This window comes from Thamnophis elegans, chromosome 1 (assembly GCF_009769535.1).
Source record: "Thamnophis elegans isolate rThaEle1 chromosome 1, rThaEle1.pri, whole genome shotgun sequence".
Lineage (NCBI taxonomy): Eukaryota > Metazoa > Chordata > Lepidosauria > Squamata > Colubridae > Thamnophis > Thamnophis elegans.
In genome coordinates, this window is record NC_045541.1 from 31,812,751 (window position 1) to 31,828,223 (window position 15,473).

Genomic DNA, 15,473 nt, shown 5'->3' on the forward strand with positions numbered 1-15,473 from the left:
TAGCTTAGTGTGTACATATTTAGGGTGCACTTTTATAGGCTCTTCCTTCAGATTGATGTTATATTATTCATACTTTGGGGATTCCCCCCAAAATCAATCGAATGCATCCATGATCACATTATGTAAATCTAAGTAATAAATGTATATGCTTTTACTTTGCTAAGCAAAGCAAATACTTGATCCTTGGCTACCATGAATTATGAAATAAAAGGTATCTAGAATGGAACCTGTTCAGCTCAATATACTGGATTCAGTCAACCTCACTTTAAAAATTGTATAAAATAAAAATATTTTAAAAACCTTTTAGCAGGAAAGCTGGACTCCTTGTCCTTGGCATTTTCTGATGTTATCAACATTGTCTTCCATACATCTGATTTTGCCATCTCATCAGAAATATTTATTACAGATGGGTCATCTCTAGAATAAAATCGGCGCATTCAGAGTCACAATCAAACAATGAATTTTACCATTTAATGCAGCCAAAGGAGAAGAAGTGTGTCCGTCTGTTTTAAGGTATTCATTCAAATGACCTGCTAGAACTGTGTGAAACTTTCACTGGGCAATTTATTTCAAAGGAGATTCAATCAAAGCATTCTTCAAGGGGAAACTTTCGATCAAATGAATTGAATTATTTGCCCTCCATTCAGTTTGGAGTGATTCAATTACAAACAGAAGATGTGATGGATTTCCTGGTTGAGTTAAGAAAGTGGCAACGGCATTCAAAGATTATTTCTCACCCTATTGGTGCCACCTTCATTGAAACATCTATTTTCCTGGAGGGTTCAGGAAAAGGTGGTTACTTTCAGGTTACTTCACATCACCAACAGTGATGTGTGCATACATCACCTCCGAACTTCCTTTCCCACTTCAGATTTGAGTGGCTGTGCACCATTACGAAGAGCTACCCCCCCTAGTGACAAATGATCTGCTTTTCACATGGCAAAAGCCTCCGCTTGCTCCCTGGGACCTCCAGGGGCTTCTGGCTGAGAGTCACCCAGAGCCACTAATGGGCAATTATGAAGTAGAAAGAGCCTAGCTCTGGAACTAAGGCAGCTTCTTTATTGGGCTAGACATGATCCAGCTTTACCATATATAGACCAATAGGCATTTTTAAAAGTTTAGCTCCAAATAAGAGCCAAACCAGAAATGAGCTGGGAGTTATATAATGAGATCCCCACTTTTTAAATTTTGCACCAGGGTTATCATCAGTGGTGGGTTTCAAATTTTTTTAGAACCTCTTTTGTAGGTGTGGCCTGCTTTGCGGGAGTGGCTTGTTGGCCATGTGACCGGGTAGGAGTGGCTTGCTGGCCATATGACTGGGTGGGAGTGGCTTGGCAGTCATATGACTGGGTGGGCGTGACCAACTTGTAAAATGTGGTGAAACTCACTTAACAACGCTCTTGCTTAGCAACCAAAATGTTGGCTCAAAAACTCTGGCATTTGAAGCACACAAGTCTTAAAGCTGTCAAGTTACAAGACCCTTGCACCCCTAACCCTTTAAAAGAAAACCCCCCTGGGGTGTTCAAACTTGACAGCTTTAAGACTTGTGGACTTCAACTCCCAGAATTCCTCCTCTCGCTCTTCATCTTGATGTGTGGATGGATGGGGGGGAGGACCTGGAACCGGTTCTAAACAGCACTGTAGATTTGTGGAACCTCTTCTATAGAAGAGGTTAGAACTGGCAGGAACCCACCCCTGGTTATCATCATCAAAATCAAAGGAGATGCAAAGGTTTTCTTCTAGCACAGAATGAAAGCAATGGGGCTTTTGTTTTTTTAAAAATAGAAATCACAGAATTTGGTTTGAATCTTGGGGTTAAAAAGGGGGAAATATTTTTATAGCTTTTATAGCTTTCCAGTTTAATTGGAAAAAGGGGATGGGGAAAATAGTTAAATTCACTCATCCTCAATCCAGTTATGAAACTACTGCATTGCATCGCTTTTGGTTCTAAAGCATCAAGAGAAGCCAAGATCCACTTCCCCACTGACAGGGAACACAATTAGTTCTGAGTAGTTTACCTGCAGTGTCCTTCAAGTGGCAACTGGACTGTTCCTTCCTCTTCCATTGCTAACATACTTTGTTCCTCCTAAGACCAAAGAAAACGGAGAGGTTGACCAACAAATTATTGCAGCAATATTGCAATTTTCAGATCCAATCCCTTCCCCTTAAAAAGAGCATAATTTCTTCACTTCTTTTCCATCCAAATATTTTTTTAATTGTTCTGAGAAAATCAAATGTCATTTCAGTGATTTTTCTCATTCATAAATCCTCTTAGAAATTGTAGGTGCCAAAAGTTAGGCATTTGCTCTCCCCTGCCAATTTTGCTGTACAAATCAAGATTAGAAAATGAGAAATGAAAATGAAAATTATGAAATTAGATAGAGATGATAGAGAGAGAGAGGGAGACAGACAGACAGACAGACAAACAGACAGACAGAGAGTGAAATATGATAGACAGACAGATGATATAGAGAGATGCAGAGATAGATATAGAATAGAAGATACTGTAGATAGTCCATTTGCAGTACTTCTCTTGTTTTGTGTGTAATTTCTATTTATTTCAATAGAAATAGCACAACTGCATTTTGGGAACATTCTATATCTTCTTTAATTTCATGATATTCTCCTCCTCCTTCAAGCAGTCCAGCTCAGCCAAACAATACTGATTCCCTTGCCTTGATTTTGCCCATTGGCAGGAAGCTTAAACCAATTATGGAATCCTTGGTGCTTGGTTACTTTCTTGCAGACATTTCATTATCAATTTAAGTAACACCATCAGTCTGTAAGCGAAAAAGCAACCAAGCTCAGAGAGCACCAAGGATTCTACAATTTAACCTTAAACTACAAATATTCTCTGAAACCCATGATGGCGAACTTATGGCATGTATGCCCGAAGTGGCACACAGAGCCATGCCACCTGGCACGGGTGGCGGTGCCCATTCCTTTTCTGGATTTCTGGTGTGCATCCGTGCGCGATGATCAGCTGACCTTCATGCGTGCAGAAGTGCCGGAAACCAGAAGAAGTGGGCTTCTGGTTTCTGGTGCGCACATGCATGCCAGCCAGCTGATCGTCGTGTGCGCATGCATGTCAGAAACCGGAAGACCAGCTGACTGGTGTGCATGCATGCCCCAGAAACTGGAATTTCATTTCCAGGCAACTCCTCTTCCGGGTTGTGGCCTTGAAGAGTGTGCATGCATGTGCGCTCCCTTTTTGTCACTCGATGCTGAAAAAGTTCGCCATCACTGTCTTAAACCAATTGCCTTATTGGAAACCTGGGGTTTGAAACTCAGTCATCTGGTATTAGTCTTATACTCTTAAGTGAAGAGAGAGCAACAGATAACCCTAATAGCAACTGCATTCAAATAAAATTTGGTACTTCTGCTAGATTCTTTCCATTCAAAAATCAGCTATTTTTGATGATTTTTTGGCTTTTTTTTACTCAATCTGCTGGACAAGTATCCACTAGAGGTATGATTAGCTCAAGCATTATACTTGATAAAAGAAATACTATAGTGAAACTCTTAGTTTGTCATCTATTATCCCCGATGGTTTGGAAATGTTACTTCTGTAAATGCAGCCTAAAACTGCATTTGCCTTTAAAAAAAAAAAAAAAAAAGCAAGTTTATTTATAAACATAGAACTGTGTGGAAAGGCAATACAAGAAAGCAGCATTCAAATGTGGTCAAGGTATAAAAATGGCCATACAGATTCGTAACAACAAATCTATTCTAAGCGCCCCTTTGTAAGTAAAGACATATGTATTGTGTGGGCAGAGGGAGAATTGAGGGGGGGGGGAATGGGACAAATGCATTTAAATGACTACGTCAACATCAGCAATACAAGTTAAGTTAGTTTCCCACTTACTTCAATGGGAATTAAATAAAACTACTGTATTTTTCGGAGTATAAGATGCACATTTTTCCCTCAAAAAAGAGGCTGAAAATCTGGGTGTGTCTTATACATCGAATACAGCATTTTTTGCCTCCCGAAGCCCCGCCCCTTCACAAAAATGGCCCTGCCTAGCCTTATGGAGGCTTTCAGAGAGCTCCTGGGGGCTGGGGAGGGCAGAAATGAGCAACAAATAGGTCATTTTTTGCCTCCCCTCCAGCCCCCAGCAGCACTCTATAACCTTCCATAAGACTATGCATGCAATTTTTTTTGACAAAAAATGGGCCCGTTTCCGTGAACAATTGGTCATTTTTTTCTCTTTTTTGGCCCCCCACCCCCCCAGGAGCACTCTGCAAGCCCCCCCCAGGCTATTCATGCCTATTATTGGGGGGAAATGGCCCGTTTTTCAGAGGTTTGCAGAATGAAAAAACTTTTTTTTTCCTTTTGGAAAGCTCTTTAACTAATGAGAATTACATTGATCAAGTCCTGTACCAGCAGAAACAAAGTCTTAAGGTTTGTCAGCGATTTCTTTCTCCAACACATGGATAAATATACCTGGAAACATCTACCTACCTACCTACTCTCTCTCTCTCTCCCTACCTACTGTATTTTTCTCTCTCTCTATTTCTCTCACTCTATCCCTCTATCTACCTACCTACTCTACCTACCTACCTACCTACCTACCTACTGTATTTCTCTTTCTTTCTCTCCCTCTCTATCCCTCTATCTACCTACCTACTTTTTTTAAAATTTGCCTCTTCAAAACCTTGGTGCATCTTATACTTCAGTGCGTCTTATACTCTGAAAAATACGGTAACCGCCCATTCATTATGATGAGGAGCTGTTGAGATAACAGGATTTCCTTTTTTGGATGTATGTCAGCATCAAATTTAATTTAAATCAGGAATATCACATTAATCCATGACATAATAAGTGGCTGAGAATAAATATTGTTTTCCATCTTGATGTTTAATGGTTACTATTGATGGAAATTTACTGTTATATTGAAGATCAAGCCACAAAATGAATATCTTGATCCAGTCAAATCAGACTTTTAAAAACATCTTGTCAACTTCATTTCTATCTGTAGGGGGAACAGACTTCTATTTTTAAAGCCAGCATAATGGTGTTTTTCCAATTAAATTCCAGAGGCTCCATGTCAAATTTTTTTACTTCTAGTTAATTTTGTCATTTCTAAGCTTCACAGCTTCCCAGGATTTTGACAGCTGAGCAGGTTTAATAATAGCCTCAAATATTTAGTAATACCATAACATATAAAAATAGGGGCTTGGAAAATATAGCAATTGAAAAGAAAAAAAATACTTATTTCTGTTTTCCTTTTTGCCACCATTCATATTTCTAAAAAGAAAAGTGCAACATACAAATCAGACCAAAACAAATGCATCCCTGGACAATCCAAAGAAAATATCTTGTCTACATTTGACACTTCCCATTGTAGGAGACAGAACATATCACTTCTGTCGGGCTTGGGTGCATGATTCAATTATTTCTCCACAGAAAAGTTGGGTAAAAGAAATCTGAAAGCAGGAAAATTGCTACCTATTGATACATGTTTATATTAGGTCTCCCTCTTCTGAGCTGTGGAAATCTGGATGAGCAGTAGATGGCAGCAAAGAGTTAGAATAAGCAAGAAATCATAGGGATTTTTGCAACCAACATCTGGTCATTCTAACTCATACTGACTTTTCTATTTCTTATTCCCAAACCTGTACTATTTCAGAGAAGCATAGACAAATCAGCGGTACCTTAACGATTCCTAGGAATAACTTAACTTTGGGTGAATTGTAATTATTTCATGTAGCACTTCATATTTAAAACAGAGCTTTGGCTACTCCATGTGGAAATACACTTCCTGTCTGCATGAAAAATGTACCAATGTAGGCCCTATCAACCAAGCCAAAAATCTTGGTTTATACTTATGTAAAAAAAAAAGAAAAGACATACAAATCCACTCTTGGTAAATTGGCCACCTTTATCTGCAGAGCCACCTGTTAGATTGCTGTTTTCAAAACAGAATTTTAATAAGCTTAATTAATAATATTGGAGAAGGAACAAAGAGAGAAAGTCAAAAGAAAGAGCCCGTAAGCATACCTCTTTTTCAGCATCTTCAAGTTTTTTTTTCTTGCTCTCTGGCATCAAATCATCCAGCCAGCTTAGCTCACGTTTGGTGAAAAAGAAGTCCATGAGTTTTCTGACGAACACCAATGCCAAGACCTAATCCAAATATTTATACTATGGTAAGATTATTGACAGGCACAGATGACATATTTATTCTTAGAAGGGAAAAAATCAAAGTCTACAGTTCTAAAATTATTTGCAAAATTCCCTCAAGCAACGCCAATAATTACTGCTACATGCATGTAAGTAATTTATCTGAATTATAGGATGAAGTGGGTGTGATCTGTAAGAGAAATGTTATCCTTTCATTATGAAAAAGAATTTAGTAATAATCACATCCATGCTCAACATAACTACTGTCCTTTAAAGACAACACTGACTTTTATACGAATTCAGAAATAATGGATCCATACCATCATCGGAAATACAATGGCAGCCCTTGAAACTTTAATAACCCATAGTAACACAAGACAGGTCAGCTGGATGACTGTGAAGAGATGGACTTTTCGAAGGGGAACATGCCTTAGGTAGATGAAATCTGGCTGGTGTTTGGCAGGCATCCAGAATAACTTGATTCTGTCAAAAAGCTAACAAAGAACAAACTAATTGTTTATATTTAGAAAAAGACATTATTTTAGAGAACTTCAAATGAAATGTTTAGGAGAATAAGGCAACCACTTTAACAAAGGCTTGTCCATTGTCTGCCTCTGCTTATGAATTTGCATGCTTATGATTCCCGATTTCTGAATTAATCTTCTGAATTAATCTAATTCAGAAAAGTGTTTAGAATTGCCAGTATATGTGAGAAGTTATTTAGCAGATCCAGAGTGAGGTTGAAATAATTCAGAAATAATCCACCTTGAGCCATGGTGGCACAATAGTTAGAATGCAGTATTGCAGGCTAATTCTGCCGACTGCCAGCAGTTCGATTCTCACTGGCTCAAGGTTGGATCAGCCTTCCATCTTTCCAAGGTGGGTAAAATGAGGATCCAGATTGGTGGGGCCAATATGCTGACTCTGTAAACGACTCAGAATGCTCTAAAGCATTATGAAGCAGTATATAAGTCTAAGTGCTATTGCTATTGCTTGTGATTTGCATCTAAATTCCATTCTTTCAATATGCACATGAAATTTTAAATAACAAATAAATATATAACACAACCGTCCTCCAACTCTTTCCTCCCAGAGGTGTTTAAATTAAACTACCATCATTCTCCAGCTAGCATCGTCTTTGACTCTTCACTGGGGATAATGGAAAGTTCAAATCTAACATATCCAAAGTCTTTAAGTTGGAGAAAACTGTTTGAAATCCATGAATGCAAACAAATGTAGCAAAATAATTTGGCAGCAGCCATTCTAGCCATTTCTGGAACTCAGGGATGGAGCAGAGAGAATTTTTTTTCGCCCACTATTGAAAATTGACTGATTCACCTGAAGGAGAGGAAGTAGCCAGTTTCAAACCTGTTTTCTCCTCATGTATACACATATACACAAACACACACACTTATAGTAAAAATATATCAGAACGATATATAATGGGATTTGTTGAAATCATACTGTAGTAAATCTATTTTTTACTGAAATTTCTTTTTATACATTTGGTGGTATTTTTTGTTGTCAATATATAGATCTTGTCTTTTCACTTACAAATAAATAGTCTCCATTTGAACTACCATATTTTTCGGAGTATAAAACGCACCTTCCCCCCCCTAAAACTAGATGAAAATTTAGGTGCCTCTTATACAAAAAATACAGGTGGTTTGGGGCTCCCAAGTCCTCCGTGCATTGCATTTTCACCCTCCCAGAAGTACTCTGCAGTGCTCAGCATGGCCCATTTTCACCAAAAACAGGCCCATTTTTCAAAAAAAAGGGGGGGCTCATTTTTGGTCTCCCAAGCCCTCCATACGTCAAGTTTTTTCCCCTCTCATGCCCCCAGGTGCACTCTGCAGGACACAAATTGTCTGTGTTTTTTTGGTGAAAACGGGCCCATTTTTGGTGAAAATGGGCCATGCAGAGCACAATGCTTCTGGGGGCCAGGGAGGGCAAAAATGCAATGCGTTGAGGCCAAAAACTATTTTTTCTTGTTTTCCTCCTCTAAATTTAGGTGCGTCTTATAGTCCAGTGCATCTTATAGTCCGAAAAATATGGTACCTAACAAGGATTTTCCATCATGTCTTTCCTTTGACCCCACTTACTATATTAGCATTAATAACAAGCAAAAGGACTCTTGGCCTCTCTGAAGGAATCCAATAAACAGGGAATTGTGCCAACCCAACATCTCATGTTGGATTAAAGGTACTATTTGTTAATACATCTGAAACAGTGGTGGGTTGCAGGCAGCACGCTCCGGTACGGGTGTATTGGAGCCTGCCCAGAGCACTGGGTACCGTTCCAGTACGGTGCTCCGGAGAGCCCACCCGCCCATCCGAGCTCCTTACCTGTCGTTTAAGCCTTTGGTGCTTCCGTGCACATGCATGGCACATACGGTTCTGCGCGATGCTCCGCTGAGCAGCTGGAGTGTCGCGGAGGTTTGCAGAAGCATCGCAGGCAAGTACGATCCATGCACACGCCGGGAGCATCCATGTGGGTGATGCCGGGCCCATTCCAACTGTACCGGTTAGAACGGGATCCGGAATCCACCACTGATCTGAAATGATCTTATATGTCTTTACTAGCTATTGTGTCTTTAAGTTTCCCAAGCAGGAAACTCATGGCAAGAAGTGGTGGGAAAGGAAACAGGATCATAGGCCCAGTAATATGTCAGATGCAAGCTACAATTCTGGCAGTCTAGAGATATGATTCAGAGTTTTGCTACCAATGCTGAAGTTTAGCCACCTCTTTTTATGTAGGTTGTACTTTTTCACATTTGTGTCCAATTTAATAATGCATAGCAAGCAATAATAACTTGGCTGTGTTGACCACGGCAACAAAAGAGACAGGAACATAAATATTTCACATCCTCCACTTACCTGAATTCCTTTGAGAGAAGAGGCACCCATGTAAAGAAATACACCATAAAGTACTGGCATGGGAATAAACTGCAAAGAGTAGAAGGAAAATGTATATCGTCTCAGTAAATTGGTAGTGACAGGCAGCATGAAAAAATGAAGAACCTAGCAATTTATTTATTCATACTGTATTTTTCCATCAACATCTCACATAAGAGCAGACTGAAGGTGACACTGTCCACCTCCATGGATGATGCTTCATTGCTGTAACATTGGCCTGCAGGGTTCACATGCAGAGCTATGCTGTATTGGTGTTTTTTTTTAAACTTAACTTAATGAGTGAACTCAGAAATTGTGGGTTACAATTTATGGCTTTAACGGGTCATCATAACTTGAATAGAATAAAATAGAATAGAATAGAATAGAATAGAATAGAATAGAATTCTTTATTGGCCAAGTGTGATTGGACACACAAGGAATTTGTCTTTGGTGCAAATGCTCTCAGTGTACATGAAGAAAAATAAAATAGAATACATCAAGAATCATAAGATACAACATACGTTACTAGAAGCAATCAAATCATATTAGGAAAGAAATAAAACAATATAAATTGTAAACATTCAACAGCAACATGGTTATATTCATAAGTGGGAAGAGATAGGTACTAGGAAGGATGAGGAGAAGACTAGTAATACAGTCTTAGTAAATCATTTGACAATGTTGTGGGAACATTGTTCCCATACTTGTTATCAAACTTTTGTTCCCAAACTTGTTCAATAAACCACAGTAAAAAGATTATGAGAGTCCAGCCATATACATAATACGTAAAATGTTTTTTTCAAAATCTTTGACTTTCACCCTGCTTCAAATTCAGCTTTCTTCACAGAAGGAAAAGTTTCTCTTGAAATTCTATCATGCCCAGCAAGGTCTCTTGACTCAAATAGAATAGATTTCTTAAAAATGAGCTGCTGGTCAGCTGTTAGAAGAGAAAAAAGACCTTATCTTAACAATCCTCTGAATTTGGCCATATCTTCTTTGTGAATTTATTAAATGAAATGCCAATTTATTACTTCATTATTGAAATGTCAAAGATTCTACATGGCACAGGGAGCTTGAGTTAACCATTACTAGAATTATTCAAATTATTACTGAATGAGTATTACTCATATTGAATTAGATTGTAAAGATATGATACCAGTATCATATCCAGTCTTTCCAGTCAAATATTTAGTCTATGAAGGTCAGGTCTATCTGGATGGACAATAATTCTCCAGGATCTCATCCACCTACCTTTCTAATATTTTGCAACCTAAAATCCTTTGTTTAAAATAGAGATACCCAACATTTGAACCCATGGACTTCCAAATCCAAAACATATGCTTTATTGTGAAATGGACAAAAAAGTGCATAGCGAAAGTATCATTTGTTTACAGGACCCATGTCTTCCAAATTGACATCAGATGTATGTAAAGTGCAATTCATTTTTAGTTTGGTTTTATGAAGTGTATACTTACTTTAAGCACTCTGGTTAAAAAAACCGAGCAGCCCATCAGGATAAATATCATGAGCCCAGTGACCCGTTGCTCGCGAATACCAAGAAATTTGGGCTGCTCTCCTGGAGCTGAACATTCGGATTCCAACTTTAAGCTGTTCACGTGAGAGATGGACAGAACAGTGGCAGCCACAAACCAAGGCAGGCCCATGATTGAACACACACCAAGCATGAGGGCCACCATCAGCAGGTCCAAGTGATAGCCACAGCCTTTCTGTTAAAATAGAGATGACAACAGACAAAGTTAGAAGGATAGGAGGCAACATCTACTTAGAATATGAATCAACTGTTGCACTTAATAAATGTTTATATGCCAATAAATGAAAAGTACGTGAAATTGTATTAAAGTTTCTCCTGTTTTTTCCCCCTCTTATAGTGTATCAACTTTTCTCAATCTAATACCTTCTGCCCTAGATAGGATTCCGAGAGCTGTAGTCCAATACATCTAGAAGGCATCGGATGGGAAATATTCACATTCATACACAAGATCAGATGTATCTTTAGTTCCTTCTATACATTCATTATCCAGGTGAGAAATCACAGCCCAATGCTTGATAGATTGTACTATTTCAAGGGTGTTATTTTATTCCCATATCTCCTAATCTAATAATCTTAGATTAAAACCTTCAATACTCTAGACATTAGCCAAATTAGGGTATGGACAACAGAAATTGTAACCCAAATGATCCAGGAAACAGTAACTTTGACGAGATTGTTTTACAGGATCACTGTTATTTATTTCTTCATATTCTGATCTATAACACAATTCAAAACGACATCAGAGTCCACTAATTGTGTTGGAATCAGTTTCAAATTACATCTTCATACCTGATGTATAGAACTGTTGTATAAATCTTCCACCAGACAATATTTATAGAACAGCATCTATGCTGGAGCAGGTTTGCCTATTCATGCTAACAAAAAAAAACCTCTCAGTTTGTGACATGCATTAACCCCCTGTTGCATCAAGAAATATATTCCCCTCTCTACTGACAATCTGTAGTGAAAGATACAAATACCCATTTTTAAATGCTGTCAAGAAGATAATTTGCATTAAAAAATATGCGGAGAGCCTGGAATCATAAAGTAAAAGGTTAAAATAACTTCGGTGGAGTTACTTTCTTACCTTTAGCTTATGTTCTTTCCTGTTTATAATAACAGCTGTAATTTGTTGGTCCATAAATATCAGAATGGTACAAAGAAGAGCCGGAATTAGAGCAGCTAGGACTGTCCACCAAGGATTCGGACCCAAAGGTGAGACAATCCAGCCACGATCATCCCTGGTAGGCTAAAAGAATTCAAGTACATTTCAGACGGTTGAAACTTATTAAATCAAAACATCATTTGCCCTTTAAAAAAGGGGGCAAAATATGCGACATGTTATAAATTCAAAATGTTTTACATTAGATTCAGACCATTATAATAGCTCTGGTGATAGTTTAGAACTAAAAAAAAATAATCCTTGCAAATTTCATTTGTCCATAGTGCTTGTTTTTAAAATACAAAAGAGTAAGTGATAAGGAACATATTAAAAAATCTACACAGGATTCCACTGTTAATATTGCAAGATCTTTAGGGATTTAACATAGATATTGGAGCAGGACAAGGAAGTCCTTATTGAGCTTAGTTAAGCAAAGCAATCTGTACTTCATTTACCCTTTGAATTTATTCTTAAATTCCTCCATTAAAAATGTGTTATACAAAATTCATATCCCTGATATTTCAATCAAGTTCAGCATGAAATAGCTATAAGATGCATTGGTCATAGCCAATGCCATGTTTTTGTGAGGTCTATCATAACTTGATGAGGAATTACCTTAAAAACATTTGGAACCTGAAGTTTTGGTGATGGGATCCCAAGGAAATAGTCAACTATCACCATAGATAGGATGGTGAGAAAGACGGCAAAGTCACTTATCACAGACCGTACCTGTAAATATTAAGCCAATCATCATTGAGAATGCAAAGAGTTTTCATAAATGAGCAGGAAGAAAAAGCAATTACCAGGTGGGTTGTTAATGATTTCAACAACCTTACAGAGTAAATGCTACCTGTCTGACCGAGGTTTCACAAAATCACAAAGCAGAGTCCTTGTCCCGACAAAACCCCTTTTTATTAAGCTAACAGTATTTCAAAGGTGAATTTACAACCACAGACCTTATCAGGCTTGGAGAGCTGCCAAACAATATCTTCCAAACGCAATGCAGTACAAGAAAATATTTGGCAAGGAGTCTCTGAGAGTCACGAACAAATCTTCACAATTCAGCAAACTAATTGTCTCCTGCAAACTCCACTCCCCTTTTGCTCCTCTTTATTCCCCATGGGAGGGGTCATTCACCATCAACCTGTGTCTTTGTTCCTTAACTGTTCCCTTCTCCTGGCAGTTCTGTGCATGCACACATCAGGAACAGGCTCCAGCTGTTCTTCTGCCCCACTGATCTCTGACTCCAAAGGCAGCTGATAACTGTCCGATGAACCCGCCCCATCTCTGCCTCCAATGCAGAGCACTCATCAGAGCCTTCTCCAGACTCCAGAACTGACTCATGTTCCTCCCCAACCTCCTCACTGTCTGAGTCTTCCACCAGCTTCGCTGGTGGGCCACAACACTACCTGTGAAGCAGTTTTGTTGTTTTTTAAAGTCTTCTTTGTGAACCTGAAAAATGTACAGCTGCTTTGACAATTATTCAACACAGACAAATGTCTCTCTCTCTCCCTCTCCCTCCCTCCCTCTTTCTCTCTCTCACACACACACAAAGGTAGCACTAGACCATAGGATGCAGAAGCATTTGAGTTTTGGCTTCAGGTGCAAATATGCCTAAAGCTGCCCTGTTGTATTAAAAGATGTTATCCCTAAGGAGGACCTGACACATAAGGCATACAGATAGCTCTTGACTTAGGATGGACTCTCCAGGCGTTCTTGCAACCAGTTTTGAAGTTCTCTACAGTTATGTAACTGCATTTTGGGTACTTAACAACTGACTTGTATTTCAAGCCATTTGCAACATGTCATGTTCACACAACCACGTTTTACATTTTCACTGAAAACTGACATTTACTTCTAGTTTTCAGCAAAACCTAGTCGTAGTGAATAACAGATTTGCTTAATGACCACAGCATTGGATCAACAATGGTAAAGCTGGGTTATTGCATGACGGTGGGACATTGCAAAGTCACAGACTATCTTTACATTTAAAATTTCTGATTTATTTATTTTGCTGAGAATTAATTCTTGCCCAGTTTGGAACAAGAAGAAAAGTTGAAACATACTTTCTCTCCTCTCCATTGCTATTCTTAGATATCAATGCCCCGAATATATTAAACTTCTTTAAAATGCTGTCCTGCATTGCAGAACCAAGATGATACAATTAAACAATTAAATTAGGGGTAACTGTGTCTTGCATCATGTGCTTGCAATATTTCTTTCATGATTTGATTTTTAAAAATTACCTTGGTTGGGAAGTATCGGCTAGTCTTGAACTGCTTCAGTGTGGACGACAGTATGACTGTAGAAAAGAATAAGATGACTGACCAGAAGAGGACATCTGGAACATAAGGCTCATGTTCGCCACAGGCTCGTCCAACAAATATCCCTTTCCAATTCTGGCATTCCTAGCAGAGAAAGTAAAGGCACTGTTTCTGTCTGCTAACTGATGGCATGCTATAAACCAGACGTGGGGAAATATGGCCCCTTTATAACTTGTGGACTTCAACTCCCAGAATTCCTGAGATCAGCATAGTTGGCTCAGGAATTCTGGGAGTTGGTCTGCAAGTCATAAAAGGGGCATAGTGTCAGAATATTCATGAACTGGAATAGAACATAGCAATAGATCAGCCATTGGGGACTGGCTGAAATAGAACATGGTAACAAGATCAGCCAATATATGGGCATTGCAACTGGTCAGCCAATGGGAATTATTTGATGACTGAGAGCCATGCCAGACAGCTCAGAGCCTGGGCATGGCTTACCTATGTAGCTCTCTTTGTGTAACAGAACTAATCTAGTCTGTTCTCTGAATTGAAACTGGAAACCAATCTCTCCTTTGCCTGTGTTTTGCCTGTAACTGCTACCACATTGGAGAATCCACTATTGGTATTGTAATAACACTCATGTGTTATTATGTATATAAAGACGTTAATGAATCCTGCTGAATCAGCTATCTGTGTGTGCTTTCTGGATCGATTTCTGCAACAAACTCTGACACATAATTCCCCACCCCTGTTATAAAGAAAGACAGGACTTTACATGATCAGTAATACTCTTTCTTACATTGAAGGCTATTGTAGACATTTTTTAAAACCCCATACATAATTTACATTGTATATTTCAATACCTTACACGTTTGAAAGAAATATGCATATTATGGACAGAAACTCTAGTCTGGAAGTCTAGAATTGGCTCTGGATTTGTACTGATAGTGCAATTGGCAGCATACAAAATTCGGCTGCTAAAGAAGTTAGAAAAAGTATTACGTCTTTTTATCCCTGCTGTCTGGAAACACCGGAGGAAAATTAAAATGTGCATAATCATCAGCGTACTGATGATGCTACCGAGTTTGGTAAAGAAATGTCTTCAAGAAAAACAGTAACCTCCGAGAGCGGCAAGGACCCCACAGATTAAATACCATCATTTCCCTTTGCTAATTCTGACTTGCAAGCACTGAAAGGGGTTGCTTTTCACCCTTCACAGTACTGAGCCCAGAATAAAAAGTGATTTTAATGGCAGCATGCTAGATGCTACATGAGGTCACATGTCCTTTTCAGATTTGCTGATGCTTTCTTAGTAATTCTTAACCAGCAGCTTGGACTAGCTTGGATGCTTGCTTCCTGGAATCCTAAAGCTGAGTTTAACAGCCAGAAATTAGAGGCATAATTATATCTTTCCTTATTAGCTTTCCCTTTGTTTCTCTCTTCTTTGGCCCTTATATCCTGGCTCCAATTAAAATAC

At 38.7% G+C, this 15,473-nt stretch overlaps 1 protein-coding gene across 4 annotated transcripts in view; it reads right to left on the reverse strand.

Moving 5' to 3' along the window:
- The window catches only part of SLC4A10 (solute carrier family 4 member 10), a 61,857-nt gene that overhangs the window by 10,916 nt on the left and 35,468 nt on the right, over positions 1–15,473 (reverse strand). For all 4 annotated transcript variants that reach the window (XM_032231398.1, XM_032231381.1, XM_032231390.1 and 1 more), the window contains 9 exons: positions 13,976–14,137; positions 12,345–12,458; positions 11,655–11,816; positions 10,491–10,742; positions 8,998–9,066; positions 6,442–6,615; positions 6,002–6,124; positions 2,019–2,086; positions 301–417 (listed from right to left, as the gene is read on the reverse strand). In XM_032231398.1, coding sequence (XP_032087289.1) covers positions 301–417; positions 2,019–2,086; positions 6,002–6,124; positions 6,442–6,615; positions 8,998–9,066; positions 10,491–10,742; positions 11,655–11,816; positions 12,345–12,458; positions 13,976–14,137 — 1,241 coding nt within the window. The remainder of the gene's footprint in view (positions 1–300; positions 418–2,018; positions 2,087–6,001; positions 6,125–6,441; positions 6,616–8,997; positions 9,067–10,490; positions 10,743–11,654; positions 11,817–12,344; positions 12,459–13,975; positions 14,138–15,473) is intronic.